Source organism: Pteronotus mesoamericanus, unplaced genomic scaffold, assembly GCF_021234165.1.
Source record: "Pteronotus mesoamericanus isolate MK-2021 breed Mesoamerican mustached bat unplaced genomic scaffold, CSHL_Meso_final scaffold_99, whole genome shotgun sequence".
NCBI classification, from domain to species: Eukaryota; Metazoa; Chordata; class Mammalia; order Chiroptera; family Mormoopidae; genus Pteronotus; species Pteronotus mesoamericanus.
The window spans coordinates 2,015,549-2,042,365 of record NW_026555330.1 but is presented as its reverse complement, the minus strand read 5'-3'; the positions used below and the strand labels follow the sequence as shown (position 1 = coordinate 2,042,365).

The 26,817-nt window shown below is 42.0% G+C and overlaps 2 protein-coding genes across 3 annotated transcripts in view; one reads left to right on the top strand and one right to left on the bottom strand.

The window, feature by feature from the left end:
* The window catches only part of GDAP2 (ganglioside induced differentiation associated protein 2), a 61,928-nt gene extending 48,859 nt beyond the window's left edge, over positions 1-13,069 (bottom strand). For both annotated transcript variants that reach the window (XM_054565003.1, XM_054565004.1), the window contains exons 1-3: positions 12,903-13,069; positions 5,557-5,790; positions 4,009-4,148 (exon numbers count right to left, since the gene is read on the bottom strand). In XM_054565003.1, the coding sequence (XP_054420978.1) occupies positions 4,009-4,148; positions 5,557-5,723 (307 nt within the window). In that variant the 5' untranslated portion in view covers positions 5,724-5,790; positions 12,903-13,069. The remainder of the gene's footprint in view (positions 1-4,008; positions 4,149-5,556; positions 5,791-12,902) is intronic.
* Positions 13,070-13,191: 122 nt separating this feature from the next.
* The window catches only part of WDR3 (WD repeat domain 3), a 29,035-nt gene continuing 15,409 nt past the window's right edge, over positions 13,192-26,817 (top strand). Inside the window, exons 1-12 of the mRNA XM_054565091.1 lie at positions 13,192-13,235; positions 14,626-14,714; positions 16,188-16,389; positions 17,358-17,567; positions 20,099-20,217; positions 21,734-21,812; positions 22,603-22,698; positions 23,572-23,685; positions 23,870-23,971; positions 24,420-24,517; positions 25,458-25,565; positions 26,096-26,326. Of these exons, the coding sequence (XP_054421066.1) occupies positions 16,219-16,389; positions 17,358-17,567; positions 20,099-20,217; positions 21,734-21,812; positions 22,603-22,698; positions 23,572-23,685; positions 23,870-23,971; positions 24,420-24,517; positions 25,458-25,565; positions 26,096-26,326 (1,328 nt within the window). The 5' untranslated portion in view covers positions 13,192-13,235; positions 14,626-14,714; positions 16,188-16,218. The remainder of the gene's footprint in view (positions 13,236-14,625; positions 14,715-16,187; positions 16,390-17,357; positions 17,568-20,098; positions 20,218-21,733; positions 21,813-22,602; positions 22,699-23,571; positions 23,686-23,869; positions 23,972-24,419; positions 24,518-25,457; positions 25,566-26,095; positions 26,327-26,817) is intronic.

The following is a 26,817-nucleotide window of genomic DNA, read 5'->3' as shown; positions in this document are numbered from 1 at the left end:
CTTTTCTCTCAATGTAAGCACTTACTGTTATAAATCTCTCTCTTAGAACTATTTTTTGTTGCATCCCATATTTTTGGTGTTGTATTTTCATTTGCATTTGTCTCAAGATTTTGATTTTCTTCTTGTTTTCCTTTTTGACCCACTGGTTGTTCAGGAGTATGCTATTTAAATTCCACGTGCTTGGAAATTTTTTTCATTTACATCCTCCTATGGTATTAATTTCATACCATTGTGGTCAGAAAAAAACATAAATTTAATAAGGCTTGCTTTGTGGGCCAGTATATGATCCATCCTGAAGAATGTTTCATGTAAGCTTAAAAAGAATGTATATTCTGGTACTACTGGATAGAACATTCTGCTTATATCTGTTAGGATCATGTGGCTTATAGCGTTACTTAGGCCTATTGTTTCTTTATTAATTTTCTGACTGGATGACCCACCCAACGTTGAAAGTGAGCTACTGAGGCATGTGAATATTACTGTACTGTGTCCATTTCTCCATTCAGTTCTATTAATATTTGCCTTAAATATTTTGGTGCTCCTATGTTGGGTGCATATATATTTACAGTTGTTATATCCTGTTGATGAACTGATCTGTTTTTGCCTCTGTCTCTGTGACCAATTTTGACTAACGGTCTATTTTACCTGATGTACGTATAGCCTCTCCTACTCTCTTCCGGTTTCCATTCCCACGGAATCCCTTTCCCACCACTTCGCTTTCGGCCTGTGTGTGTCATTAAAGCCAAAGTGAGTCTCTTACAGCAACACATTGTTGGATGTTGTATTTTTTTTATTCTTCAGTTATTCTGTGTCTTTTGATTAATCTTTTTTTTAACATTTAAATTATTGATAGGTAAAAAGTAACTATTGTCATTTTGTTGTTCTCCTGAGTCTTTTTTAGTTCCTTTGTTTCATTCCTACTGTCTTCCTTTTCAGTTTTTAAAAAACTAATTAATGTTTTAATTGCTTTCTGTCTTTTATGTATCTAGTATAGGTTGTCTTTCTTTGGGGTTACCATAAGGCTTACATAAAACACCTTATAAACATAACAGTCTGTTTTAAGCTGATAACAAGTTACCTTCAATTGTGATGCTGTACTTCTAGTAATATAGTCTGATATTATTTGCATTTCCAGTAGAAATAAAATAATCACTTCTGAGTCTAGTCAATTAAAAGTCCAGGGAATTACTATTCAGTCCTCAGCGACTTAAAGGATGCCTTCACTATTCCTGGCACTAAGCACGTGGAAGCCAAAAATCATATAGCTCTTGACCTCAGGGAGTTCAAATTTTAATGGGGCACAGCCACCACATAAACAGCTTATAATCACAATTGTGATAAGACACAAAAGAAAAGCTATACAAGCTACGAGCACATACTATATTTTGCCGTGTATAAATGCACACCCGTGCATAACATGCACCCCTATTTTTGGCCCAAACTTTCAGGGAAAAAAAAAGTTTCATTTTAATTTTTTAATTCAATTATTTATTTATATTTAGAAACAAAACCGATTACCATATTCCAGGGTATTATTTTGCATAGAGGTATCATTATTGCTTTCTAGAGTTACACTTTCAACGCATAAGCATAAATAAAAGAATTAAAAACATTTATATAGATACAGAATTAGCACTACCCACGTATAACGCGCATCCTTATTTTTCCTCAAAAATGTGGGCAAAAAAGTGCACATGATACATGGCAAAATATGGTACCATCAGGAGACAGATCCATTCTGAAGTAAAAGTAAAGAGTGCCTTGAGGAAGAGATTAAGCAAAGACTTAAGAGTTGAGAACTGAGAAAAAGAACAACAGCACATGCAAAGCTGACAGGGAGCTTGGATGACAAGGAAATGAGAGAAGATCAGTTTGGTTCAAGTGGGGTGAGAAGGGAGAAGGGACCTGGGATGAGCCTGGAGACAAGAAACCAAGATCTTAATTGTGATGCGAGGCCACGTGGTTTGAGCCAGGGGGCAATGAGAAAAATTCACAATTCAAAAAGCAAATGCTTCCTAGTGCAGAAAACATATTTTTGAAAAGAAGGCCAGATGGAGAGAGACCACTGGGGAGGGAGGCTCTGGCTGTAGTCTAGACGGCAGCACAGGTGAGGCCGGAGGCAGTGCTGACACAAAGAAATTAAGCATCTATTTAGGGCTCGATGACTGGCTTTCCGTGGGAAATAAGTATGAGGCAAGCGTTACCAAAGGCTTTTTTGGATGAATGAGAGAGTGCATGGAAAGGCTGTCTGACTGAGATAGCAAATACTTTCTTACATAAGAAAGTTGTCAAACTGGACTTCCCTATCCTGATTTGGGTCATGTTTTAAACTTAATGCAAGGCTTTTATATTCTTCCCTGTCAATTTTATCATTTTTTAGCTCATTCTTTCGGTCAATACAGGTATTTAAAAATCTTTAGTCTATCACCCAATGTCTCCCGTTATTCATCCCAGCTTTCTACCATCTCAATGTTTGGTAAGTCATACTTTGTAACCATTTCTGAAGCTGGCATTAAAGATGGAAAAAGCGGACAGGATGAAGTACCCGGCACTGTGTATATCACTAATAGTCTGTCTTCACTAAGCAACAGCCGAGGTCTGCAGCCGGCACCAGCATTAACGCCAACCACCGAGGCGGTGCCCAGGACTTACCATCCATTGCTCAGGTTAGTCTTCATGATATTCATTTTTTCCATCCCCAAATACTCACTGAGCTCTTGTTATGGGCCAGGAACTGAAGTAGGGACTATTAGCACATCCCCACTTAGAGATAAGGAAACTCGGGCTCAGAGGTAGAGCAACTGGTCTGAAGGTATGCAGTAAAGGGCAGAATTATAATATGAACCCCAGTTTGAAGGCTCTCAAACACATGCTGTTAAATATTAAGGCTGTTTATTTGTGCACATACATTAAATTTTATTATTTTCTTTTTTTATCCTTAAGTCCAACTCTAAGGTGTGAAAGTAAACACACACATACTCCCCATTAGGAATTTTTCCAGACCAAATGCTCTGTCAATTTCATCAACAACCTCAGTACTATCTCTAATACGTCTCCTAATTTCTACATGTTCTTCACAGTGTCATGTTTTTAGTTTGATTGAAGACTTTTTCTTTCCTTCTGCCCTCACAGTCAAAATTCAGTTTCTTGAGGAGAGAGTGCAGCTCTTCTCTCTCTATCCCTCCTTCACAGAGCCAGCATTGTGAATGTTCTTGCTCAAATTCTAGCACCTTTATGAGGCTAGAAAGCAGGTGTCAATGTTAAATGGTTAAGATCAAATAAGTCAAGATTCCATACAGGAGGGATGTGCTGTTTACATTTTAAGAACCACTGCTGTATTTCAGATACTCTTTAAAAAATGGGAAGACTGAATTTCACAATATTCTATTCGGGCTCAAATAACAATAACAAAAGGTTGCTCGGTTGGTCATTTAAGGAAATAAATTAAAATTAAAGTAAACTTGATTCTGAACCAATAGGACTCTTCCGGTCCCCATTTCCAACGAAACATTGCCAGAAGAACAATGCAATGGTAGGAAAAAAAACAGTAGCAAGTACAAAGTTAATTGAGAATATGTTTGCTCTTGTAGTATCAATAAGTCAATTTCATTTCAAAATTACAATACCATAGGTCCAAGAGATATATAAAAAGTTCTCTCTCAGTATCAAATTACACACACGAAATATTTTGTTTAGACAAGGATAAGTTGTTTTACATGGCCTGATCAGTGCAAGAAAATATATAGATTGGAAAATGCTACCAAAGATCTAACTGGCTACAAAGACTGTAATTTCAAAATTCAAGAACATGATAGGAGTTTTACTGAGAGTAAAGTCTCAGTGTTCAGCTTCTAACATACTGTGAAGTTTTTAAAAGCTGTTTTTAGTTTTAACAACAGCAGCAAAAGTTACATCGACATAATTTTCTCACATAAAGTGCAAACTTTGCTTTTTCTAATATCAAACAAATGCTTCCTAAGCAATAACTACCTAAGAAAACTCACTTACCTTTAAGTTTCTGGAGTTCCTCCTTCAAATCAGGCCCTGCAAGCATGAAGATACTTTCTGACACAGGATTCTTATCTGTAAGATTTTCATTGCTGGTATTCACAATGGCTGTACAGTTCAGTAATGCCACATCTCCTTTCCTGAGGAAACAAATAAAGAGCAAGTGTGGGGATAAGGAGGGAGATAAGAAAGCTAGTTTCTGGCCAGGTAGCTCAGCGGGCTGGAGCGTCATCCCGATGAGCCAGTGTTGGGGGCCCGATCCCTGGTCAAGGCACGTACAGGGATAACAGCAAATGCATAGGTATGTGGAACAACAAACAGATGTTTCTCTCTAAATCCATTTTTTAAAAAAAGAAAACGAAAAAAAATTCAACTCTCACTCCTTTCACAACATTGGTTTTGATAGCTCAGAGGCTTAAGCAATAGCAGAAAAATAGTTGTGCCTACCTCAGAAAAATGAGGCATCCTAGACAGATCTTTAATGCAGTTGCTACAACCCTGAAACTAACAAAGCCATGTTATTCCTTTGCTTTCTTCCTATTTCTTTTCCATTGTCCCTGAATGCTTACAGTGCCAAAAGGGGTTGGTTTAACGAGTTCAGGCACAGCAGTATTATTCCTAATAGTCGGAAAGTAGAAATAACACAAATGTCCATCAACTAATGAACTGATAAACTAAATGTGGTATAGCCATACAATGGAGCATTACTGTATTTGGTCATTAAAAAGAATGAAGCATTGATTCAGACTATAACATGGATGTATCTTAAATTAAACCAAGTCACAGTTGATTCAATTTATATCAAATGTCCAGAACAGGAAAATCTATATAGAAAGACTGGTTGTTGGCTAGAGCTGAGAGATTGTGTGTGTGTGGAGTGGGGAGGGGCCGGGGGGGGGGAATGACAACTACCGATTACGGACCTTTGGGTTGATGAAAACATTCTGAAATTGACTGTGGTGATGGTTACACAACTTTGTGACATATTTACCATTGACTTGTACAATTTAAATTGGTGAATTATATCTTCCTAAAGCTTTTAATAAAAATGAACGTGTTACTACTAATACATTCAAGAACATGGACGAACTTTCAAATAATTATGTTGAATAAAAGAGGCCAGACTAAAAGAATACACGATTCCCTTTATATAAAACCCTAGAAAGCGCAAGCTAACCTAGCGTGACAGAACAATCAATGGCTGCTTGCGGGTGTAGACGCAGGGAAGGACAGGGAGGGGACCTATGAAGGGACACACACAAGAAATTGGGGGGCGAGTAATAAATAATTTCACTACCTTGACTGTGGTGATGGTTTCATGGGTGTATGTATGTGTCAAAATTTACCAAATTGTGCACTTTAAATATGCGTCGTTTATTATATGTCAATTATGCCTCAATAAAGCCCTGTATGTCTATGCAAACAAAATTTCAAAAATGCTCTAGGGTTTATAAAAAAGGCTTAGAAGAAACTCTGAGAAAAAAGAAATCAGGCAGAAGTTCTGAGAAAGTATTATCATCTCATGATGTGATTTAATCAAAGAATTACCAAAGAACCACTTTTCCATTGATATTCTTGTTGTAAAGAAAAGGCGATCTGATAGCGTCTGCGTCGGCTGCCGCATCGGAAGCATTTAACGCGCCGTCACACGGGTCGCCCCAGCCCGGCAGCGTGTCCACATCCACAAACTGGGAAGGCGCGCCCAGGGGATCCATGGGATGGGAACTTCAGCTCGTCTTTTCCCCGATTCCTCTGCAAGTCAATATTCACTGGAGCCTTTAGCTTAAGAGAGAAGAAACAATTGCTTTAATAGAGAAGCACAGACATTACTTTGCTTCTGTTAGAGCGAATAACAAAACTCTACTGTGAAGTGCTGTAACAGCACATTGTGGTGTTACAGTCACTTAAACAGCCCATAAAAATCAATGTGCAACAAAGAATTTTCTTCTTTCTATTTTTCCCCAGCATTTTGAAAACCGGAAGAAAGAGGGATTATTTAAGCACAAGTTATTTTCAGAGAATTACAGCCATTTAAGTAATCACATGTCCACCAGTTCTCCCTCCCAGAAACACAGGACTATTCATTCAACACTTCTGAGTGTCTGCTATCAGGGGCAGAAAGTGCTGGGAGCTGCAAGAGAGATGAAGGTAAGTCATGTGTTCAATTTGAGTTCAGGCTAATGATAACATGGAGGATACACCGAGTAAGGCAAAATGAGAAGAGGGAAGTTACTTCAAGTAAGAGATAAGTAGAGAAGGAGATGGAGAAAGGATGGCTTTGAGAGATGATGTACCAAGAAATAATTAACAGGACCTCACAACTTGTAAGATAGTGTATGAGACACTGAGGTGGCAGTCAGTTACACACACATAAATGGAGAAATTAAAAGAGAATAGTGACAGGAAGACACATGGTGTCAATTACTACAGGGAGGTCATGAGAAATTTAACATGTGAAAAGGATAATTCATTTGCCAATAAGTCAGAGAGCAATTTCAGTAAAATGGTAGATTCATTCATAAATCTTTGTGAGGAGCTTTTATGTGTCAGGCAGGCATTGTTGTGGGCACTGGGGATACACTGGTAAATAAGACGAGCACGTCCCTGCCTTACAAAGGTCATGCCTCCCGGAGACGAGTTGGTAAACAATAATCACACAAGGAAAGCAGCTCTCTAACAAAATGACTACAGGAAATGAGCATTGGGAGAGAAGTGGTGATAATCTGAGGAGAAAGCTAAATTAAGCGAGAGAGCAAGCCCCGTGAAGCTCTGGAGGGTGTTTCAGGCAGAGAAAACAGCAAGTGCAAAGGCTGAAAGGGCAGGAAGGAGCCTGATCCATTCCAGGGAGAGCACAGAGGCTGGTTTGGCTGGAGGAGAATGAGCAGGGTAACAAGTGGTAGGTGAGGAGGCTGGTGAGAGAGGGAACGGCTAGAGGATATGGTTTGTATTCAATAAGTTTAGATCCTACTGTAAAAATAAGGGAAGTGATTAGTGGATCTTGATGGAGATAATGACTTCATATAAATAGCATCTAAAAAGAGTATGCTAGCTACAATGAAAGTGAGTAGGGGCCAAGAGTAGAAGCAGAGACCAGCAGAAAACAATTGCAGTAATCTACTGCATGTAAAATGGTGAGGTAGGTGGCCAGAGACGGTTGGAATTGGAATATATTCTAAGGGTAGAGTCAACTAGATTTGCTAAATGACTATGGAAGGTAAGGGAAATTAACAGAATCAAAGATAACCCCTAGTTTTCTTGCCTGAACAACTGAGTAGATGGTAATGATATTTACAGAGAAGGGGAAGGCTGGAGAAGGTTGTGGGGTAAAGTGATAATCTAGATATTTTTTTCTTGTACGTTTTTTGCACGTGTTAAGACTGAGATGCCCATTGAATGGCCAAGTATTGATGTCAAACATGCAACTGACTATATGAGGCTAGAGCTCAGAGGAAGAGAGGCTAAAGATATAAATTTGAAACTCTTAGCACACAGATGATATTTACAGCTTTGGGAGCGGACAAAATCACCAAGAGAGAAAATGCAAACAGATATAAGAGATCCAAGGACAGAGTCCTAAGGCAGAATTTAGAGGCTCGAATGAGGACAAGTCAAAAAATGAGATACAGAAGGATGGACACGAAGGGAAAGGACACCAGGAAAGTAGAGTAGCCTAAGAGCCAAGTGAAGAAAGTAATTCAAGAGGAAATGATCAGAGAGTATCGGCTAGGGTTAAATGCTACTGAAAGGTTGAGTAACAGGACTGAGAATTGATTAGTGGGTTTGGCAAATTAGAGGTTGCCAGTAACATTGAACATACATGAGAGATGAACAGGGAATAAAAGTTGGCATGTGAACTTCTTGAGAAATTTTTCTGTATGATTCTTATGTTTGTTGTTAAGAGTCAAAGAGAACGAACACACCCTTCTACACCCAATGCCTTTGTGTTTCTTGCTGAAGACATGGGATACTAATACTGAAGACATGAGGGAGAATGAGCCATGGATCTGACACACACTATGCCAATTCCTGTACCAACACTGTGTGGTAGGAAATGTGATCATTTATATAACTATTTCAGAAAGGCCCTGTAGATTATTATACTGTTAATTGTGGAGTTGGACCTTGGTCCTTGAATTCAGATAAGAGAATTCTGAGCCAAGAACTCTAGTGAAAGAGATTTATTTAGCCCTTCTAGAAAGGAAGTCACAGAGGCAGGAGAAGTGAGCCATCTGGGATGCATGGGCTCGGGAAACAAGTTACAGAGGCAAAAGAAGGGCCCCTGGAGCTAAAGAGAAAGAGAGCGAAAGACACACACCTAAGGGAAAAAAGCAGGGAAAGGCACAGGTGGGCTCAAGAGAAAGCGCGTGCACACTGGGTTCCTTGTCTTCAGGGTTTGTATCTGTTTTCTAAAGGCAGGAAATTTTAGGGGAGCTCTCCAGGGAGCATCTCAAAAGACTATTCATCAGTTTTCCAGGTGTGTCCTTGCAGAGTCTGGCCTCTACTGATTGGTGGGCACTAGGGTAGGGGTCGCTGATAATTGCATCTGATCCTGTGTCAGCCATGGTGTCGCTTCCTCTGGTTTTGCTTCTTTTTTGGGACTGGAGCTGAAACAAAACTAAGGCCTAAATGTCATCTTGGTTTGACCAAAGCTCTGTCTCTGTGGCTTTGTTCGTAAGATTATTTGATGTTGATCAGGACCTCACTGTCCTTAGGGCTTAATGCTTAATTAAGGGGGTGGTCCTACAAGGGTTTGTAGGGGAGTAAATACACGGCTGTTCTCTGCCCTCTTTGTTCCTCCTCTAGGGGGTCTAAACTGAGGACACCCCAGGAGAGGAAAGGTCACCTCGGGGAGGAGGTCCTAGCCTTTCATAGTTGCTTTCTCTAGTTCTGCCCATTGCTAAGCACCCAGGACTTTCTGTCCAATGATATTTCGCTCCTGGCCTATTATTCCTATTCTGTTCATGCCAGTCTAACTGCCTACTCTATTAATACCATGATACAACTGCATGAGAGAATTATTTTTGATATTAAGTACTCCTTTGACATTACTTTGAAATAAACTTTTTTTATCCAGAAGTTTGTATTTAGTCCGAGCAATCAGCCTTTAAAACTGGAAGCACCATGAGGTCTGCTGACCTGTTTGCAAACATTCAGACTCCTACCACGGAGCTGGAGGACAGAGGCAGACTACACCCATCTTCCACTTGGCTAGTTCTCGTGGACAATGTACTACTGTCATTTCTTCACATCTGACCTCTCCTTCCCTTCAGCCCGCCTGTTCTCAAAAATTTTGCCTACCCCATTTCTTCTTCAGAAATGTAAACTCCTGTTTTCACTGCTTAACTTTTTTAAAGTAATCTGTTTTGCAGCCCTACCTTCTTTTCTTCTGTTTATTGTTTGCTTCCATCTCTATAACAATGCTAAAGCTGCCCTTTCAAAATCAACCATGACTCCCCAAATATCAAATCCAAGAGCTAATCAACTTTCAGCTGCATTTACTATTGATTATTCCCTCCCTGAAACTCTATTATCTTCTTTGACAGGACATACAAGGGGTTCTTCCTTATCTCCAAACTCACCTTGTCAGTAGAATTTGTTGGGTCTTCTTCCCAGACCTAACAGTCATTGTGACCCACAAGACAATGGATGTTCAATGAGTAGTAATAGTCAGAGGGCTTATAGCGGGGAAGAGTTTAATGGCATTATATGGGCAGAGCCATGGCATTTAACAAAATGATGGGCTTTTTCAGCGCTACCTCTAAGCAGAAATTTATTTTTCTAACCAAAAAGAAATTTAAATCTCTCCCACCCCAACACACACACCTTGCCAATAAAGCAAATGGAGCCCCAAAGCCAAGCTAGGCAGGAAAACCTGATTCTTGATGCTTAGGGAATGGTGATTTTTCACATTCTTGGGGTCACAGACCCTTTTGAAAATCACACGAGCCATAAGGACCCTTCCACCACCCAAAATGTGGGGACTTGAGCTCATACAAACATAGACTTGCAAATAAATCTGAGAGGGTTCCCAGGCTCAGACCAAGAATCCCAGTGATGGAAAGATGCAGAGGGCTCAGGGTAGGAGGGAGAATAGAGGAGGGGAGGCTACAGTAAGCTACGGCTATAGCCAGAATTTTGGATAAATGAGGGGCAAGACTTTTCATTGAAAATCAACTGATCGGTTCTATACTTTAAACAGGTTCATAAGCAAACACTAAACCTTAGTATTGAAGGGAAAAAAAAAAGGCTCCTGAAAAAAGGCATTTCTGTCCTGGGATCAAAAAGTCTACATGGAACAAACAAGATTCCAGAATGGATCATATCTATTTCTGTAGGCATACTACCTTAAGGGTTATCCTCAGTACCTAAAGACACTATGTATCCTTCATAATTCAAACACATAATGAGTACAAATGGTTCTAATTACACTGTAGCTTGTCCTTTTTTCTCAATCTTGTCATCTTTTAGTTTAAATCCTCATTTTAAAGTCTTGTCATCTTACAGTTTAAGAAGCCTCTAAATAGTGTTTTATATGAATAACGGGATTGGCTAGAGAGATTAGCTTTTTTATTGTTGAAGACTGAACAGAGGCCCTGGCTGGGTAGCTCAGTAAGTTAGGACGTCATCCTGGTACAGCAAGGTTGCGGGTTCAATCCCTGGCTAGGTGGAGCAATGAAATTGATGTTTCTCTCTCTCGCTCTTTAAAAAAAAAAAAAAAAAAAAAAGCCAATTAAAAAAAACAATAGAATTAGGCAGAACATCTTGGATCACGGTCTCAAAACAACCTGACTGCTGTCTGGATTAAAAGAAAACGGTCTCATTTTCACCGGAAAACAAGAACTTTAAATCTGTGTACTCATTTTTCAAAATCCTTACACTGACTAGACAGGGCTAGATAAAGCTACAAAGAGAGTCATCCTTGCTTTTGACCTCTCTTTTTGACCAGCTCAATTTCACTGTTTTTGCATAAATTACAGGTTTAACATTCTTTATGTTTTTGTAGTTCAATATTTAAACTTCAGGGTACATTACTTATTTGTGCACAATCCCCCTACCCCAACATCCAACATATTACATTTAAGTCATTCTATGCAAAGGAAAATAATGGGAAAAAAAAACAAGTGTTCAAATATGTCAATAATAGATATAGTATAACAAAAACATTTCTAAGCCATGTCAATGGCTCAGGTCAAATTTAACACCATCATTCAAAAACATCCAAAATACATGCTGTAATGGTGAGTTAGTATTACCACGTTCACATTAAAAGATCTTTATTACTATTTTCAATTATAAGTATTAATACACTGAGCAACTGGAAACAAGTAAGAAACTAGGGTGATACCCTTATATAGGGTATGTATTGGGAATTTTATAAAATGCATAATCTTAGCACTCAATCACAGTTGCTCTTACACCAACTTTTATTAAAATACTTTTTTCCATTTGTGGTTGTACTTTCCTATAGTATTTAATATTTAATATGAGAGAATTTTTTAAAGGTAAAATCATGACTCATTCAAAGATAAAAATGAATATGTGTTCAAGATTTTATTTAACTCACAAGAAAACTAGGAGGATGGGATACAAAGGGAATCCCAAAATTGGGTATATTTAATAGATCAGGAATATAGAGAAGAATGTACTCGGTAGTATAACTTCCACTGAGCCTGTAAGAGGGCAAGAGGGCTAAATCTGCATGTTTAGACAGAAATTATTTAGTGTTGACCTTAGCTATTTACAATTTACACAGGTGTAAGACAGCTTTCTTAGAATCAGATAATCCAAGGGGGTGTCATCTAGATAAAATCTAGATGATTAAGTTTTCTACTAAAGCAGACATTTTTTTCTCTATAATAATATAATGCACATCACCTATAAGGCATATTAACCATATGCACCTAAATGCTCCCTTTCCCACCAAACTTTCTGAAATAATAGACTGTCATAATTTCCTCACATTCACCCGACCCACAGGAATCTTGTTTCAAAACATCTACACTGCTACATCTGTCTACAGTCTCAAGATATCCATTCTCTACTACTGCAATTTTCTTGAATATGGAAGACTAACTAGCTAAACATGTCTTAAAAACTCAAGAAACTTCTGAAGAAAATCAGATAATGCAGATAAAAGTCTTATTTCTAGGCTAGCTGCAGACATCTTGTTCAATAAGAGAAAACAGAGGCTTATTTCTTTTGTAAAATGCATGCGTTAGCTTTTATTTTCCGCAGTTATGAGACATCAGGACTCATTTCTGAACACTTCTACGCCAGCCCAAGAGTGGACAGAATTGCAAGAGAGAAAAGCTAATTCCACTTGGTGACAGAGCACCGAAGCCCCAAATGCGGAGCAAGGAGGAATCAGCTCTGGTCACTTTCCCGTCAAGCGGTCAGGGAGCAAAAACACAAAGCCAGACCAATGTCACTCCAGGGGCTGCGCGGACGCAGACAATTCGGCACCCTGGGCTCTGCGCCCACCCAGCCCTGACTCGAGAGGTTCCCGGTTCCCGGAATGCCCAGTCGACCCCGGCGGCAACAAAGACTCCACTCTGACACTACTACCAGCAGGCCTCCCGCCGCCCTACTTCACCTGCAACCCCAGGGCGCGCGACTCCCCCGTGACTACAGCACCGCTGTCCCTGTGTCCGAGTCTGCCTACCCTCTCTCTTTTCCTGGACAAGGCGTCCCCGACACCACCTCGGGCGAGAGGAACCCAACAGCTGGGGGAAGACGCGGCAGGCTCATTCTTGCAGAGATCGGACAGAGCTGACCACCGCCCCGACCCCCAGCCCGCACACCCAGCCGGGGCTGAGTCCCGGCGCCTCCCGCCGCGCCCCCGGCCCGCTCCGCTCCGCCCCGCCTCCCCTCCCGGCCTCTGCCCCGCCTCTCACAGCACTCCGGCGGTCCCATCCGGGCGGCAGGCGAGGCGGGTTAAGCTCCTCGTAGAAAGCGTTCGAGCGGCATTCCGGACAACCCTTCCCAGAGCTCGGCGGGTAAGGAGAGTCAAAGTGCCAGGAAGCCGGAGCAACCAGCTGCAAGATCTCTGGACTGCGAAACACTGACTTCCGTTCCCCGTAGGCGCTCGCCTATCAGAGCCCGGGTCTTACGTTATTTCCGCCTCGGAGGCCTCGGAGAGGCCGGGCGGAAGAGGGTCCAGGAGCGGTCCCGGAAGGGGTGGGTCCGGTGGGCGGGTCCGAGCGGCTGGCAGCCTCGTGGAGGCAGAGGTGAGTACTAAGGCGCTTTTGCTCCGCTAATCGGTTTTGGCTGGTCCTGCCTGAGGCCTTCGCGGTGCCCCAGCCGACGAGGCAGGGGTGGCATTTGGCACGGTCGCTGGGGTGGGGGGATACCTGGGCGATCGCACACTCCATCGCCCTACCTGGAGGCCGCCCGCGGACGGCCGGGGCTGGCGTGCGCCCAGTAATGCCGCCTGACCCCGCGCGTGCACAAGCTCGCCCGAGGATGCTCCGGCAGCGTTGTCGGGGTGCAGAATCCCTCTCGCCCTCTCCTGATCGAAGACTAGGTTTAGGGACGTCGGATAGCTCTGTTACCACGCCCCAGCCCTTCGGTGCATCATAGAAGCAACATGTTTGGGTGGCTGTGGGTTAGGAAGCAGGGATGATGGTAGGGCTGTCAGGAAGGTTAGGGCGTGAGCTCTCTCCAAAGGTCGTTGAGATCTGTGCCCATGAGACAAGTGATCGATGCCAAGTTGTATTCAAATATTGAGGCATTGGAAAAGGCTGCGAGAATTGGACCAGCTCCGACGGAGGTGGGCCTCAGGATAACGTCGATTAAAATACATACACGGGAGAATGTTCGTTTTAGGGGACAGGAACAATATGAAGGCAAGGTGGCAGGACAAGGAAGGAAACCAACTAGCCTGACAAAAGAGGTTATGCGAGAAAGAAAGAGAGGTAGATAGGATGAGTTCTTGGAAACTGCAAACAGCTTAGCCTTTTCAAGGGTTTGAGGGTAGGGACAGTGCATGTGAAAAGGTTAGGATGATAGTATTTTGACTTTTAAATAAAAAGAGTAAAAAACATGCCAGTAGAGGTGCTAGATGGAAAAGTAGTGCAGGAACTCAGTGATAAAAAGAACTAGAACAGAAAGTAGAGAGAGAAGGATCCCAACTCAGGGAAGCAATCAGCTAGGTGCAAGTTTCTGACAGAAGAGGACGGAGGCAGAGAAGCAGTTTAGCTGAGCGGTTAAAAGAAGAAACTGGAGTTGGGCAGGACTGGAATCTGGCTTTGGCACTGACAACTCACTGAATGTCCTTGCGGGAGCTGTTGCACTTCACCGCAGCGTGCCCTGGTCTGTAAAACAGAGATAAGAACAGTGCCCACCTTGGAGGTTATGGTGAAGAATTTTTTTTATATTTACACGATGCTAGATGTTTTTCTAAGTGCTTTGCATATATTAGTAATCCATATATTTATATTCATTTAATGAACTAAATTGCTATATGTCACTGAACAACTGTGTATGTTTACTCAGTTATATATCAGTTACCATATACAGAGAGTTCCAACTTGGGCTTTTTCTACTTACCATGGTGCAAAAATGATACGCATTCAGTAGAAACTGTACTTTGAGGTTTGAATTTTGATCTTTTCCCAGGCCAACTAAACATACGCCACCAAATGATCCTCTCAGGAGCTGGGCAGTGGCACTGAGCTGCAGCCCCCATCAGCCACCTGATCACAGAGGTAAATTACCAATATTCTAGTCGGTTGATCGTGTTAGATGATTGTGCCCAACCATAGGCTAACGTAAGTGTTCCGAGCACATTTAAAGGAGGTTGGGCTAAGCTGTGATGTTCGGTAGGTTAGGTGTATTAAATACATCTTCAATGTACAATATTTTCGACGGAGATATTGGGATGTCCCCCCATTGTAAGTCATGAACTATCTGTAGTAAGCATTGTTTGGTAATGAGCCAAAGGTTTCTACAAGGTTTTAAAGCCTGAGTGCCTAGGAGGTTTGCGTATCTTCAAGTCACAAAAAAGTAAGAGGGATTCAGGAAGCGAGGTAGGTTTGGTTTTAAATATGTTAAATATGATGCTGCAGGGTAGTCCAGTGGGGTGTCTAACCAGTCACCACGGATGTGGACAGAACTGGAAGTAGATGTGGTGGTCCCTGGCAGAGCAGGCCATAGAACCTCTCCTAGGGAACTACTGTGGAAAGACTCGATAGGTAGCCAGGAACTGTCATGAGGAACAAGGACAGTTGAGGAATAAGATGAATTAGGAAAGTATTGATCAAATGGCCTAGGTTAAAAGGATTACCACCATGTTGATACTATCTTTCCTTGATTTTTCACTGGCTTTATGTTGGTTCCTCTGATAAGAAAAATGAGGCCAATAAGTTACATGGGCATTTGGGGGCATATTTTTTACTTTTCCATCTCAGGAGCAGATGGGCTTGGCTTGTCATCTCCTTCATGCATTGTCTCTTTTATCTATAACCAGTGTCTTCAATGAATTTGATTTAGGGCAGGGACAACGGCATCTTCCAGAAATAGTGTGCCAAGTTCCTGTACCATTTTCTGTGCCAAAGGGAGGTGGCGACCCTGACTCGGAAATCAAGGGCTATACTAGGACACTAGATCTCAAAGTGTGGAACCAAAAAAATCTTGGACCGCACCCCAGGCCTACTGAATCCGCATAGACACTGGGGAGGTGAGGTGGTGGTGGGTCCCTGCAATCTCTTTTAAGAAGCCCCCAGATGATCTGGATACTTACTAGGGTTTGAGAATCACTGTGCTAGAAGGTAGATGCCAATGGGGTCAAGTATTTTGTTTCCCTGTGTCTCTAGCATCTACAAGGCCCGTCTAATCAGTAAGTTTACAGTAAATGTTCACTGATAAATATTTTCGGTCTCAGGCTCTCAATCTCAATGTAAAAACTTGGATGGGGGCTGAATGGGCAGAAGCTAATTGTTTAGCTGCGTTGAGGCCATATGTCAGTTATTTGTGAGAGGGCCATGACAATGTGACCAGTCTGCAGCTTGATGAATGAGGGATTGCATGTTGAATCGTCAATAAAAAATTAAGATGTCCAGGTATTTTATGTTGTGACTTACTATATAAGTTAACCACATGATAAAATGGTTAGTGTTCACTAGTCTAGTAGAACCAAGGTACCCAAAGAACTGAGGAGTATTTTTTGTTTGCCTGCGCAGCTGCCTCACCTGTGGTTCCAGACCTTCTAACATGGGGCTCACCAAACAGTACCTACGCTATGTTGCCAGTGCAGTCTTTGGCCTTATTGGCAGCCAAAAAGGCAATATTGTCTTTGTGACACTTCGTGGTGAGAAAGGACGCTATGTGGCAGTGCCAGCCTGTGAACATGTTTTCATCTGGGACCTAAGAAAAGGAGAGAAGGTAAGCCAGAAATCACCTGGGCCGATGTTGCATGGGTGTGTAAGGATGCAGAGGCGGAAGTGGGAGAGCTCTGATTTATTAGGCACAGGTTTTTTTAGTGCGTGCCCCTAGGAGGGACATCTTTCTTTGGCGGGGGCTGGGGGGGGGGCACAAATAGCCAGGGATCAGGTTCTCTTGTGTTCTTCTACACTGAATTCTGAAAACCACAATGCAAGAAGGGCTTCCTTCTTCGGTGTCTGTTTGTAATCATATTTACAGGTAATTGTTTGTAGCCACTACCCGCCCCATGTTTGTTTGTCCCTACTTTACCACTTCTCTATTTTCAGGTTCTTCTACCTGCCCTCACAACCAGGTATAAAATGTAAGCATTTAAAGGGAATAGTTCTCTGCTATGTTGACCAAATCTTTTCTTATACAGATGAGGCGCAGGGTTGTTAAACTAGCCTTTGATACTTCGTGCAGTTCTAAATTCCATAAACCTACCACCTCTGCGAGATCGCACTCAGGCATTTTGATCCTGCCCACTCACTGTGACTCCCAAGAGGTTAATACTGTGATTCTCGTTGCTACACAGAGTTCCTTAGGGATAAAACATGATAGCGCTCTGGTGCCTTATAGGTTGGTTTCTTATATGTTGTTAACACAAGGATGCCCTTAATGGAAACTCATTCTGTGTTGATATAGGATAAGGACTTAGTAATTCATTCTATTGCCTGGGAAATTTGCGCACGTGTTATGCTAATGTAGAGCTTCAGAAAAATTAATTTTACTTTTCCTTAAATGTTTCATTGCCCACTACAAATAATAATTCGTGCATTAAAGAACTTCAGGTGGATTGCAGAGTTTCATTTATAAGAGTGATTTGGAGTTACTGATGCTCTTGGTTTTACGGTTCCTGATTATACCCACACTTTTCCCTTGATGACATGCTTAACTCCTGTACTCTTTTTTTGATTCTCTGATTCCAGATCCTCATCCTTCAGGGGCTGAAACAGGAAGTCACATGCTTGTGCCCCTCTCCAGATGGGCTGCACTTGGCTGTGGGTTATGAGGATGGGTCTATTCGAATCTTCAGTCTCCTGAGCGGGGAAGGAAACGTGACCTTCAACGGACACAAAGCAGCCATCACTTCCGTGAAGTATGATCAACTAGGAGGCAGGCTGGCGTCTGGGTCCAAGGTGAGACCTTCAGTCCGGTGCCCAGACTTCGGTCTATCAAAGGAGTGTAAGGCCCATGCTTAGGTGGGATGTTCACAAAAATTGTTGGGTAAAACAATGGGCACATCGTGTACAAAACAGTAGAGATGGTCAAACAGAGGGAGAAGGATGGCCTGAGTTAGGGGGTTTGTTTTGTTTCCTGTCATATTCTCTGATTGGAGCCTCTTAACTATAGGAGCAAGGTAGGGATGCCCATGGTAAGGGCTGTATAGCATCAGCGTGGTGGTGCTACCCAGGCAGTACACCAGCGGAACAAAACAGGTTGGAAAAGGAGAGACAAAATGTTAATTCCTTTCCACTGAGTTTGGTAAAATAGGTAGCTTTCCTATATCTCAAAGCTGGAAAAACATGATGTAAAAGATTCCGTTTCTAATAGTATATTAAATAACAAAAATACTATGAAACTGTGCTGAAAAAATGTAACAAGACTTGAATAGAGGCACAAACCATGTCTTTGAATGCAAAAACAAAGTATTGAAAAGATGCTAGTGTTTTCTAATTAACTTGTATAGTAAAAGCAATTTAAATAAATATCCCAACAGTTTTTAGAATGTGATCAAATGATTTAGAGGCCTGTATGAAAAAAAAATCAAAAACACCAGGATTTTGGGAAAGAGGACTAATAAAAGAAGGTTTTAGTTTAGTTTTGTTTTCGCCTAGGGTTAGATCTTTTTAGGAGATTTCATATATTAAAATGCAATATGAGGTCATGATTTAAAACATTATAATCTGGTATCAGTACAAAATAGGTTATTGCAATCTAATGAGAATCCCAGAAACAAATCCACTTTTTATTCCTAATTAGTATATTTTAGACATGATATTTCTGATGAATAGAAAAATGATGGATAACTTATAAAATGTTACTTAGACAATCGGCTAACTCTCGGGGGGGGGGGGATATTTAAATTAAGTTAAAGCTTTACCTCATTCCATGCACTAAAATGAGCCCCAGATTAAAGACAAATATTAAGGAGTGGGAGATATTTTAAGTAAACTGGAAGATATGTAAGTATTTACCTGATACCAAGGTGGAAAAGGACTTCAAGCATATCAGCCAAGAAAGGAACTAAAAAGGAAAAAAGATTGAAAGAGTTGAATACGTAAATTTAGAACACCTGTACATTTGAAAATATGTTGCGAGTAGATCCTAAGAGTTCTCATCACAGGGAGAATATATTTTCCCTTTTCCCTTCCCCTTATTGTCTCCGTGAGGAGACAGGTGTTAGCTCAACCTGCTGCGGTCCTCGTTCCGCAGCGCGTGCGCGCATCTGACCCCCACGCGCGCATCTGACCCCCGTGCTGCCCGCCTGAACCCCACGCGGAGATGCGTGCCAGTTTGTCCTGAGTAAAACGAGGGGGGACGGTAAAGGACAGTGAAAAAAGGAGCATATATAATATTTCCAACATCAAAAGGAAGGGTTAGTATCATTTGTCTCTTAATAACTTAGAATCAAGTGAAAAATAAGTCCCAAAGGTAGACAAAAGACATGACTTGGTAGTTAAAAGAGGTACAGATGGCCAGTCACGACCACAGATCGTGTACAGAATTTCTCACTGGTATTCAGGAATGCAAGTCAAATAAATACCGAGACAGCAGTTTTAACTTGTGAAATTGGCAGTGGTGTTGGAGACACCGACAGTGCTCCGGAGTTGATGGAACGGGAGAGTAGGCTTTGTCGTCCACATCCCGGGTGGACTTCGAGGTCGGCGCAGCCTTTCTGGAGAGTGCCGTGATGGTGTGACTCGTAAACCTGAAAAATAGAAGCACCTTTCAACCCGAGAATTTCCCCTCATAGTACTTATTCTGGTCAGAGATACATACAAAGATCTATGTGCAAGAATGTTCATTTTCACATATTTATAATGGTAGAATACTGAAAACTACCTAAATGGCTAAAACAGAAAAAAAATTTAAATACGTTACGGCATATCTTTAGGATTATTATGATTGAAAAACAAGAACAGTCTAAAAGGACATGAAAAAATGGAAATAACTCTAAATGAAAAAAGGGGGAGGGTTTTAAAATCATAAAAACAGCACAGCGCCAGTTTTCTAACAGGAAGACATCCACCTGCAGATACAGGGTCTGGCACAAATCATGCCCCTTTTTTTAATTACAAAATCATAAGCACGTAATTCTGTAACATAACCATACAACACTCAAGCACACCATATGACATTTTGGGTGAAATGTTCAAATTAAAACTATAAATCATTACACCCATATTATTACCCTACCAACCACACCTAAGCAGGCGTGACCTCTTCCGGACCCTGTGTGCATAAAGACTGGAACTAGATAAAACAAAATGCCGATGGTGATAGTATCTGGAGGGCAGATTAACTGGTGTTTATTTCCTCTGTACTCTTCTGTGTGCTTCCCAAATTCCGTACAAGGACCGTACATTGCCTTTGTAATAAAAATATTACATCCTATCATCAGGCCTGATGTGGTAAAGAGAATTCTTCTGTTGTTTGATCCCTTTAGGACACAGATATTATTGTGTGGGACGTGATCAATGAAAGTGGCCTCTACCGTCTAAAGGGGCACAAGGACGCCGTCACACAAGCATTGTTTCTACGAGAAAAGAATCTGCTAGTTAGTAGGTAAATAAAGAACAGTTTTGTTTCCAGTTCTTTCCTAGGTGAATCCATGGGAGAGGGCTTCAAAAGGGGAATTTGCTTCGTTCCTTACTCATTTCTCAGCCTTACACTCAAGCTCATGTGCTAGTTTCCTCTGCTGTCAGCTTCTCTCTCCTTCCCTCCCCTTGCATGGTATCGTACAAGCCACCCAGAGTTATTTATAGCCTTTTAAAGTTCCATTTTCTGATTTGTCATTATTTTCCTCTGATACCAGCTTTTCCATGTTCCTTAACCTCTGGACATGCCTTCTCTAGAATGAGCTGTCCACTTTCTGGATCCCAGAAAGTCAGGAAAGCACAAAATGAAGCAGGGGGCCGATGCAAATACCAAGTATTTGATTTAGCATTTTGAGAAGAAGCGTCCTTCGTATTTGGGCTTTCTGACATTTATGAAGTTAAATCCTTTGAAATTTTTATTTGTGTAAGTCAAAAATGATAGATCGGATGTCAGCAACTTCGTAGACTTCAACCTAACACAATAATTATCATTCCTAAGGAATGGCCACCCAGAAAAGTTTGAGGCGCTGAGGTTGGCCAGGCAGTTGGTAGCAGAGCCATAGGGACCACTCAGAAGCTGTACAGGAGCAGCGACCGCTGTGCCAGGGGGTGGGGGGCGGCTGGTGCCTGTGGGGAGCACGGGGGGGCACAAGTGGGTCCCGTTCAGACGACAGATTCGGCGAGAGAATGAATGGCTGCGGCTCCACTGGAACATGTGCGCTATAGTTTAGGGGACATAAAGGAGGTGGGATTACGTAGGAAAGGCTTTGTAAACCGGGTTTTAGTTTTGGGGTTTTTTTCCACGTTGGTCATGAAGGATGATTTTATTAGCTTTGTATTCGTGAGGAAGCAGGGAAGAGTAGAGCCCCTTGGCAGAGGAATTCAGGACCGGTTAATGGGAGGTTTTGTGAACAGCGCTGAAGAGCCCGATTTTGAGTCTGTGGAGAAGCTTGAACTAGTGTAAACTTAGCAAATTGAGATTCTCTGCGAGAGTTTTGGGTGTGATGAGGGAACAGGAATGAGCAGAGACCAGATGAGGCGCTGCTAAAATAATGCAGGCAGCAGGACTTACATTCAGGTTGTGTACAGAAATGGACCGGAAGGAATCGAGGCTCAGTGACTTCACAGAGGTGGCGTTTTCCGGCCATAGAGCCTAACGACATGGGAGACAAGGGAGCAAGAGAGGTCTGCGAAGTTTCTGGGTGAGACGGTGTTCAAGAATGTTCATGCTGTGATGATGAAGATGACAGGCAGCAGATCCAGTTATTTTTGTGTTGGCAGGTGAAACACTTTATTTTCTGCCTAAAAATAGCCACATGGAGAGATCAGATCCTTTACTTTTTAAAAGAAAGGTTGGGTAGAATAGCCTGCATTAGGCATTATTGCTATGTGTTATCTTTTTAAGGCGACGAATGAGACCTTGATCTCCCTGTTAGTTTCATGATTTTTCCTAATGAGATTTTTTTTCCTATTTCTTCATTTAGTGGGAAAGATACCGTGGTGAAATGGTGGGACCTTGATACCCAGCACTGCTTCAAAACAATGGTGGGCCACCGAACTGAGGTACGGGGAGCCTCCCGGGCCCAGGGACGGAAGCGCGAGGCCGGGGAGAAGCTGGGGTTCTCTCTGGTCCTTTCACGGCTCTTTGCTCTTGCGGCTGCCAGTAACCGTCTTGTGGGGTTTGGAGAGACGGAAGTCAGTGTGGTGGAGCCATCAGAGCAGATACTGGCATTTACTAAAAATTGGCCTTGGATAAGTTTTTAATCCATGGATAAGCAGAGTGTAGTTATTATACTAGTTACTTGAACACAGATCTCTTCGATAGAAATCAAGGAATATAGCACACCTTTGCATCCTATTCTGTGCTTTCTTCATACCAGGCTTTCAAAAACAGACCTGGAGTATATGAAGAGAAAAAGCCAATTATATTCTTTGACAATTGATCTGCAACAGTATTGCTATTTTTACTGTTTAGTTTTTGGCTATTTGAGGCTGAACATTATGCAATAGACATGAATGGAGCTCCTTTTATTTGCGAGGCAAAGAAATATCAGATTGAAAAATCTTCACTGAGTGGACTCTCCTTAGGATTTATGCTGAACAGCCATTCTCTAAATTTAAGAATAGGAAATTGCAGCAAAACACCTAGTTGACACAGAGACACCAGTATTACTACGGGCCATTTTTTCTTTGTGACAGTGTTCCTCTTAGTATAGGTTGAAAGGGTTGCCTTGAGGTTAGGCTTTGCAAATGCCAAAGAGATTCCACTACAGTGTAATGAAACTTGGAGTGTCCTGTTGTGCATCCTGGAGTCTTAAGAGCTGTACTGTTTGAATCTTTTTATACCCTGTAGGTGTGGGGGTTGGTTCTGGTGTCAGAAGAAAAGCGACTCATCACAGGGGCTTCCGACAGCGAGCTGAGGACTTGGGACATAGCCTACCTGCCGGAGGTAATGACTTGTTCCCGATCATGTGCCCAGGTGCCTGACTTGGTTGAGCAGGTTTAGAGGCTCATTGACTTCAGAATGAGATGTAATTATTGAGTGCTTCACGTAGCATCACAGGGTACTAACAGAGTGCCGTCACACTGATAACCGACACCTTGTAAGTAAATTGTTCTTCATCCTGTGCTCCATTGCCCTCAGTGATTTGGGCTCCAAAGGACAGCTTTAGGCGTATAGCTTCTGGTAATGCTGTTTTAGTTCATGGGATTCTTAGTCTGATATTCCCTGACCTTTGGGTACCTATGGTGGACTTCAGGTACCTGTGACCCTTTCCCCTCAAACAAAAATCTACGTAAAAATTGTGTATTTATAAATGTGTATATTCTGAGAAGATCTCTAACTTTTTCCCAGATCCTCAAAGATCTTCTGAGGAGAAAAAGTTACGCTCCTTAGTGTTACTTGGAGTTGGGTATGCAGTGTGTCCAGCAGGCACTCCGATAGCTTCTACATCAGTAGGCTTATTTCTTCTTTATTTAAGGAGAAAATGTAACCTGTCTTGCAATGCCTTTGCAATTCTTAAGGCCAGTTAAAATCTTCCCCTCTAGAAGACAGTCGATCTTTCACCTAAGAAGGTTTTAAAGTCACCTTATTACTAAATAATAGTCCTTATGAAAGCTGGAAGTTATTGGAGATAGTATAGGGAGCAGTGTTGGGTTTGCATTTGTTAGAGTCTGTTTTTAATATGTTCTCATAAATGTCCTTCCGTTGAAGAGGTTTGATCAGGGAGATCATTAAGTGGAAGTTAGTGGCCAGCAGGACAAGTTTCTAAGTCAGCTCCTGGAACACATTTTTTCAGACTTTCCCATTTCTATAAAACAGATTCAAGATCCAGAAGAACCAGAGCCCAAGAAAATCAAGGGGCCTTCCTCTGGAATACAGGACCTGCAAGAAGCAGAGGATGGCGCCCCCGAGACCGATGAAGCTCCTGAAGATGTAATTCATTTTGGTTTCTTTCCTTTAATTGAGCTGAGTGGTGGGAAAGGTGACAATTGTAACCAAGGTGGTGATTCTCGTCATCCTTGGAGGGAATATCTGCGTTGTCTGCATTTCTTGGAATCATATCTTTTCAGAGGTTCAGCAGAACTTCATTAACCTTCACGTGTTGCTTCTTCTGTAGCGTATCCTTGCATGCAGAAAAGTTGGTTCCATAATGCGGGAAGGAAGGGACCGAGTCGTGAACCTCGCAACCGACAGGACAGGCAGGATTCTCGCTTGCCATGTGAGTACCAGGCGTAGGGGGAAATATCGGGGATGAGGCTGCCCCTTTCAGAGACTTGCTCTTGCATGTGCAGTGTAGAGAGGAGTTTTTCTTCAGGCATGTTCAGAAATCATTATATGATCCTGTGTAGACCTATAATCTCTAGCTTCTAAGAGCACAGTGACAATAATAATTACTGTTATTGTTCTTATTAGCAACCATTTATTAGATATCTCCTTTTCTAAGCCGTTTAAAAGTATTAACTCTTACTTAGTCTTCAGAGCAAGGCTGTGAGTAGGAGGCAGATCCACCCACTTTACAGATGAGACCGTAAACTCCTAAGTTGTCCAAGGTGCTACAACTAACTAGTAAGGGAAGAAAAAGAAACGCCATGGTTTGGTTCTCACTGAGAAAAAGCTGAATTACAAGTCATCCATCCTGGGCTCACATCAGCCTTTTGTTTCTTTAGGGAACCGACTCTGTGCTGGAAGTGTTCTACATCCTTTCCAAAGAGGAGATTCAGAAGAAAATGGATAAGAAGATGAAGAAAGCTAGAAAGAAAGCCAAGTATGTTTCCTTAACATTTACTACCAATAAAGTATCCTGGGGCTCACAGTACTCAGTGTAACTGTGGGTGCTTTAAGGAAATATTTACTCTATTACGAATTTCTGTTGAAAGTTGGAGATTTTGTGGCATGCTGGTAGTCCAAGTTTTAAATTTTTGCTCTTTGCTATAGCTTCATAACTAGTGCATCCCTGAGTCTTGAACTCAAAGCCACACAGAGCTAGAAAGACTGTACAGATTTTCATTTAAGCAAATGCTCGTTCGAAGTAACCGCTGAGCTATAGCCAGCCCTATAGAGATTTTTAAAAATGGCTTCTAAATGCTTTAATTCTCAGAGGCTCAGAGTGTCTTCAGTGACAGCAATCTGTCCTAATGCCAACCCTTGGGACTGTGAGAAGAAAGTCTGGTTGGACAGTTATGTAATTGAAGTTGAGAGGCAATATAACACTGAAATAAGTCATTACAACCATAGAAATCAGTTCTTCGGTGGCTGAAATTCATCAGGTCTCAAAGAATTAAAAAGTTAACTGACTTCTCTGACTTGGCAACTCTTTTGAGGTCTCTGGTTTATTTGATGTGATTGGATTGGCAAATGCAGGTTAGTAGATTTTCTAAAGCGTCCTGAAGTTAGGAAGATTTACCAGATATTTCAGTGGAATACTTCAAAACAAAGCCTTGTCCTGGGAAATTGTATGGGCTGTTGTATTCAGAATCCATCTTTTGAGAATACCCATTAAAAGGAATAACACCTTATATTTGTGACACTGTGGTTCACAAAGCATTGCTACATCCACTGCATGTTTAATTTTCATGGTGATCCCGTGTGGTTCAGTGACACTTCCAAGATCACATAGATTATTGGTCTCAGCCAGAACTTGACTCAAATGATAGCAGAGCTTCTCCTAGAAAAGTGATAGAATGATAGTCTTTTTTTCCTTGTAGACTAAATTCTTGCAAAGGGGAGGAGCAGGACCTTGAAGTGAGTGTTGAAATGACGCTGCAAGATGAAGTCCAACGGGTGACAAATATCAAAGCTTCCGCCAAAATCAAGTGAGTAAGAAGGTAGTATGTGGAGTGTCGGAGCGTTCGGGAGTGTTGTGGAAGGGAAGGCTGCAGAGTTGCACGGGCTTTGTCCCGCTGTCCGTGAGCAGTCCGCACGGGTCACACATTTGCAGACAGTGACCACGGGATGCCCGTGTGACACGCAGCTGCTGCTGCCGTCCCCGCCGACCCACTCACTCATCATCAGGCTTGTTTTCTTGTAACGACCTTTTCTCTGCGTGTGCGCTATTCTTTCCTGCCGCCGATTAAAAAGAAAAATGTATACCTCATATTCCAAAAGGATTTTAGGTCACTTATAAAAGATACACATAAACAAGGTCTGTGTCAGATCCAGTATCTAAGCCTAGATTTCTTTAACTTAACTGCTCTCCAATACTCAGATCACTCCACATGTAAAATTCTTTAGGCTTGTTCAGATGTCATGTAGATTGAGGACACTGCAAAGCCCTTCTCCCAGAAAAAGTGAACCATGTGCACTAAGAGAGTGGCTGGGCATTAATGAATGCTTTCTCATGCAGATCCTTCGACCTGATTCATTCACCCCAAGGGGAGTTAAAGGCCGTCTTCCTGCTGCAAAACAACTTGGTGGAATTATACTCACTGAATCTGTCAGCGCCTACCCCGCAGCCTGTGAGGACAAGCAGGATAACCCTCGGCGGTCATCGCAGCGATGTGAGGACTTTGTCCTTCAGCTCGGACAACATCGCTGTCCTTTCCGCCGCAGCGGACTCCGTTAAGATTTGGAACAGGTTCGTGAAATGACACTTCCTGTAGCTTTATCCCACAGTGTTTTCTTTCTTCCCTTTGACTTAGTTTTTAATACTCTTCATGGGTAGTTATTAATCGTTTTTTAAGGCCTTAAATATGATTCCCTCAAAATGTATCTTCAGTGCATTTTGAGCATAGGCCTGTGGAGTCTAGAGTAGGAAAAGTTGCCTTCTTATTTCGCACCAAAAAATTAAAACTTATTCCATGTCTGTGCTTGTAGCTGTACTTGACTGGAGAAAAGCAAACATACTGCCTACTCTTTCAATTCAAGTCGGCTCTCCACAATGTCCAGGAACTTGACTGTAATTCTTCATTCCTTACTTTGCTAGGTGACTGTTTCACGCCCTCTTTTCTCAAGCACCTTGAAGCTGACAGCCTTGCTTCCTGCTCCCCTGGGAAAATGTGGATCCTCTAGAAAACGCTCCCATTACATCTTCCAGCTGAGCTACATCTACATCCACATAATCTGTCC